This window comes from Leptonychotes weddellii, chromosome 6 (assembly GCF_054177405.1).
Source record: "Leptonychotes weddellii isolate Sample4059 chromosome 6, ASM5417740v2, whole genome shotgun sequence".
In the NCBI taxonomy this organism is placed as follows: Eukaryota; Metazoa; Chordata; class Mammalia; order Carnivora; family Phocidae; genus Leptonychotes; species Leptonychotes weddellii.
In genome coordinates, this window is record NC_138374.1 from 47,961,154 (window position 1) to 47,967,153 (window position 6,000).

Consider the following 6,000-nt stretch of genomic DNA (forward strand, 5'->3'; position numbering starts at 1 on the left):
GGAACACAAGCAGGGGGAGCAGGAGAGGGAGAAGCAGGCTTCCCACGGAGCAGGGAGCCCGATGTGGGGTTCGATCCCAGGACCCTGGAATCATGACCTGAGCCAAAGGCAGACGCTTAATGACTGAGCCACCCAGGCGTCCCTAGACCCAACCTTTTATTCTGCTTCTAATTCTGATACCAACGGAGTGTGTGAACTGATGTGGCTGCTCTCTAGAGTGACCAACTTAACCTGATTTGCCAAGTAGTTTCCTGGTGTTAGCACTGAAAATCTCATGTCCCAGGAAACTCTCCTGTCCCTGGCAAATCAAGATAACTGGTCACCCTAGCTCCCCATTGTCCACTAAAAATTGTTTAGACTTTATTCCCAGATATCCTATTTCCCTTTAGCTCTTTATTATAGTTTTACCATCAATAAAACCACACAAAATAGCCATTTTTATAGGGCACAGTAGTTAAATATTGGCGATATGGTTCAACCTAATGCATTTTCCTGAATTTCTTTTAGACATCCTACTTATAATGTTTTAGTCTGCTAATTAGAGTAATAGAATTCATTGATGTACATTATTCTGAAAAGATCTAGTTTTGTGAGCCTAGAACATGTTCTCTATTATTTTATTTGTGCATGTCTGGTCTTTTCTGCTTGTTCATAAATTCTTTGAGGGTAGGAATCCTGTCATAGACTGCTTTGTGTCCTCCACAGCACCTAGCATGATTCATGGTATACCACAGATACTTAACAAGTACCTAAATTATTTTATTGACTTTTAAAATAGAGTTTTTTGCATAATAAAAATACTACTACTAGTAATCACTTCTCCCTTTGTAATATATAAGGTACATTGGCTAACTTTCCTTAACAACACAATATTATTACATGAACATAGGACTTTTTTTTTTTTTAATTTTATTTATTTATTTGCGAGAGAGAACGAGAGACAGAGAGCATGAGAGGGAGGAGGGTCAGAGGGAGAAGCAGACCCCCCGCCGAGCAGGGAGCCCGATGCGGGACTCGATCCCGGGACTCCTGAGCCGAAGGCAGTCGCCCAACTGACTGAGCCACCCAGGCGCCCCGAACATAGGACTTTTTAATCTAATTTCTAATTATTATAATATGTGAAATAAAAAGATTATTTTTAATCTTGTGGGGATTAAATGTAATTTCTTTCGCTAAATTGATTTTTTCCCTATTAAAGTTTTCTATGGCAAACCATACATCCATTAAAAATTATGTTGTTATATTAATTAACATGTTACTCATCTTTGTAATGGGAGTTTAGATGAAATTAGAGATGGAAAATACGTGATGGGAGACTACCATTCATTCTTGTCATCCATGGCAGATATTACTGATTAATCAAAACACTCTTTCTTTATGAACTCAGATAAAGATACAGAATCTTTCTCAATACAGTACTCTGAAACAAATCCACCAATTTATTGGAATTTAGTCATAAGTTAAAGTCTATTTGTCATCACTGGTCTGGAGGATTTGTAAGGTCCCTTTCACTCATAAAAATCTATAAATTAAAGCTAAAAGTCACAGCTTCTGATTCTTTTCCATTGTTGTTGTTTTTATTTTACAAAGTTTCACTTTTTCCTTAGAAGCAACATGGTGAAATTGACTTTTTGGTTGAATACATATATTATCAATTAATTTGAGTATGTGTTGATCTAACTACTGTCTTTACTATTCATTAACACTGTTTATATGCATTATTTCAGTGATCATGGTATTATTAAACCCATTTTGAATATAAAGAAATGTAGATCCAAAATATCTATGTAACTGACCCAAAGCCAAAGTTAAGTAGCATAGCTAATTCCTAAAGCCAGGTCTTTGAATGACTAAGTCAGAGCTCCATACCTTATGCTACATTGCTCTATAGCACTAACAGCTCTCTGGTTTTAATCCTTTAGGCTGATGATGAAAGTCAGCTTTCATTTCATGGTGTGGCTTATGTTAATATGGTCCCATTGCTGTATCCAGGTGTGAAGAGAATTCGGGGAGCTTTTCATGTTTACCCTTACCTAGACAGTACAGTCTATGAAAAGGTAAGAAAAAATTATATAGAAGGTATTATCCTAATTTATCCTTTATGTATGTGTTTATTTACATCTTTAGCATACACATCTTTGCAATTGAAATTTGGAACCAGTTGGTATACTAGGATGTTAACTATAGCACCTTGCAGTCATTCTGTCATTGAACCTTAAAAACTTGAGGATAATGAAAAGTCCAAAACTGGAAACAACCTAAATCTCCATCAACCGGTGAACAGAAAAACAAATTTTGTTGTATATCTATATAATGAAATACTACTCAGTAGTAAAAAAGGAATGAACTATTGATACATGCAACATGGATGAATCTCAAATGCATTATGCTAAATGAAAGCCAGATAAAAGAGAGTACAGAATGTATGATTCCATTTAAATAGAATTCTAGGAAAATAGTCTGTAGTGACATAAAGCAGACCATGGTTGCTTGGGAACAGGAATAGAGCAAAGGAGGGATTATAAAAGAATGTGAGGAAAGTATTAGGGATGAGGGAAATGTTGGTTATCTTGACTGTGGTGATGGTTTCACATGTGTATACATGTGTCAAAATTCATCAAATTGTATACTTTAAATATGTAGTTTATTATATTTCAATTTTACTCAATAAAGTCAGATACACAATCTTTAGGAAATGAAAGAAGTCTAGTGTGTTAAGTATGTAAAAACTTAAATCCATGAGCTGATTAATGAGCTACAATATGGTTCTTTCCATTTTCAGGTGTTAAAATGTTAAAATCATCTATCTTTTTACCTATCTATATGTCTACATATAAATAGAGAATATATATATATATTTCCCCCAAGCAAAAAGTCAGTTTTACCATGTTGTTTCTTAGGAGAAAATGAGTCTTTATAATAAACATAACAATAATAAAAAAAACATTAGTCTTTCATCATTATTAAGACAGCTATTTTTCAATAATAGAGTCATGAAAGACCTATCATCTATTTACAAACCAGCTAAGTAGTAAATTCTTTCTATATAAGTATCCTTTAATCAAAAATCACACTTATAAGGAGGTATCTTAAGGAAATAATTTGATAGGATCAAAAACTCCATATTCATAAAAACTTTTTGGGATCTATAATAGTAAAAACTAAAAATAAGTTTAAATGTCTAATAATAAAGGTTTAGTAAATTATTATAAATAAAAATGATAAATTTGTGTCCATTAAATTGTTAATGTTTTATAAATAGTTAAATGGACAAAAAGAATGCCAAAATGTTACATATAGCATAGATCAAAATAAATTCTGAAAGAGTTTATTAGAATAGTTAAATGTGAAGAATATGAAAGTTGAAGTGGCTATTAATTAAAAGATACGAATTCTGGGAAGACTTTCTAGGCTTGAAAGCAATGAAAGATATAAAAGATTTAGATTACTAAAAAGTGAATAGCTTCATAAACAAAATTACAATGTAACCGAAAAACTGGGGGGAATATTTGGATACATATCTGAAAGATGGCTATTATTCCTAAAATATAAACTAATCAAGCTTTATAAATATAAAATAAATATAAATAAGAAATGAAATGTCAAAAACTGGAAACAACCTAAATCTCCATCAACTGGTGAACAGAAAAACAAATTTTGTTGTATATCTATATAATGAACTACTACTCAGTAGTAAAAAAGGAATGAACTATTGATACATGCAACAAAATGAAAGTTTTTAAGGTTCCTCAAGTTTTTAAGGTTCAATGACAGAATGACTGCAAGGTGCTATATTTAACATCCTAGTATACCAAAATATAAACTTTATCAAACTAATAAGAAAAACACACCGATTTTTTTTTATTTTTTTATTTTTTATTTTTTATTTTTTAAAGATTTTATTTATTTATTTGAGAGAGAGAATGAGAGGCAGAGAGCATGAGAGGGAGGAGGGTCAGAGGGAGAAGCAGACTCCCTGCTGAGCAGGGAGCCCGATGCGGGACTCGATCCAGGGACTCCAGGATCATGACCTGAGCCGAAGGCAGTCGCTTAACCAACTGAGCCACCCAGGCGCTCCCGATTTTTTTTTAAAGGGCAAAGTACATGAAATAGCAGATCACAAAAGAAGAAATGTCAATGGCGAATAAATAAAAGAAGAAATGTTTGGCCTTATCTATAATCAAAAAATTGCAAATTAAAATAATAATAAAATATCATTTTACCTGTAAAATTAGACAATTCTTTAAAATATGATAATGGGGGTGCCTGGGTGGCTCAGTTGTTAAGCATCTGACTTCGGCTCAGGTCATGATCCCAGGGTCCTGGGATCAAGCCCCACATCAGGCTCTCTGCTTGGTGGGGAGCCTGCTTCTCCCTCTCCCACTCCCCCAGCTTGTGTTCCCTCTCTTGCTGTGTCTCTCTGTCAAATAAATAAATAAAACCTTTAAAAAATATATGATAATGCCCATTGGTGGCAAAGGTGTAGTAAAACAACAACTCTCATTCACTACTAGAAGTGTAAATTAGTACAAACTGAAAAAAAAAATTGTCAGTATGTATTAAGAAGCTTAGAATACTTAAATCTTTTCCCATAGTATTCCTACTTCTAGGAATCTATTTTAAGGGAATAAGTAGAATTGTATCCAAATTTTACTACATGAAGATATTCTTAGGAATCTGAGGGAAACAGTATATCATCATTGAAAGGTTATAGGCCTTGATGTCAGTCAGCCTCTAGTTTGAATTCTGGAACTGCCATTCACTAGCTGGGTGACTTCAGGCAAATGACTAAGTTTCTCTCAACTTTAGTTTATTTGTCAATAAAATGAAGACAATGCTCATTTCCTAGAGTTGTTTTACATATTAAATGAGGTAAAATATGTAAAGCACTATGGGGAATAGTTGACACACAGACATCTTTGTTACTTTTATTATATCCATATGGTTGGAGAATATTGTGCATATATTAAAAATTATCCTTATGAAAATTTTAAAAACATGAGAGGATGTATGTGATAGTCTATTAAATAAAAAATCAGGATATAAAATTATATTCAATGTGATCACAACTTTTAAAAAATATATAATCATAATTTTAAATATATATGGAAAATATTAGAGAGAAAATCTTTTTGTCTATGTCTGAGTGAGGAGCTTGTCAAATTTTCTATCCACCAACCCCCAAAAGCAACTATAAAGCTGGACAAATTGACAAAAAATCATTTCAGCACTCTGGAAATTGATCAAAGGCATCAACAAACCGAGAAGTATTAATGCGTGAAAAACTATGAAGTTTGAGGCATTCTTGCTTAGGGCTGCTCCTAAAACTTACCTAAGCTCTTCCCTACTCCACTCCTTCAGCTTAATCAGTGCAGTGATTCTGCTGCCACAGAAGCTTCACACAATTTGGAGCAGTGGGTTGAGGACCTATGCCCAGTGATGTTGTTGGTTGAAATGGATATCTTGTGGAGAGCAACCAACATAATTGTAATCAGAGTCCCAGGAGGGAAGATAGAGAGTAAGAGACAGAAATGATACATGAAGAAATAATGTCTGGAAATGACCCATTTTTTTAAATTAACACACAATGTATTATTTTTTTCTGGGGTACAGGTCTGTGATTCATCAGTCTTACACAATTCACAGCACTCACCATAGCACATACCCTCCCCAATGTTCATCACCCAGCCACCCCATCCCTCCCACCTCACTCCACTCCAGCAATCCTGTTTGTTTCCTGAGATTAAGAGTCTCTTATAGTTTGTCTCCCTCTCTGGTTTCGTCTTGTTTCATTTTTCCCTCCCTTCCCCTATGATCCTCTGTCTTGTTTCTCAAATTCCTCATATCAGTGAGATCATATGATACTTGTCTTTCTCTGATTGACTTATTTTGCTTAGCATAATACCCTCTAGTTCCATCCACGTCATTGCAAATGGCAAGATTTCTTTTTTTTTGATGGCGCATAATATTCCATTGTATATATATACCACATCTTCTTTA

The 6,000-nt window shown here is 34.0% G+C and overlaps 1 protein-coding gene across 1 annotated transcript in view; it reads left to right on the forward strand.

The window, feature by feature from the left end:
• Positions 1-6,000, forward strand: part of CFAP70 (cilia and flagella associated protein 70) — a 79,704-nt gene that overhangs the window by 39,201 nt on the left and 34,503 nt on the right. Inside the window, exon 9 of the mRNA XM_081823094.1 lies at positions 1,923-2,057. Coding sequence (XP_081679220.1) covers positions 1,923-2,057 — 135 coding nt within the window. The remainder of the gene's footprint in view (positions 1-1,922; positions 2,058-6,000) is intronic.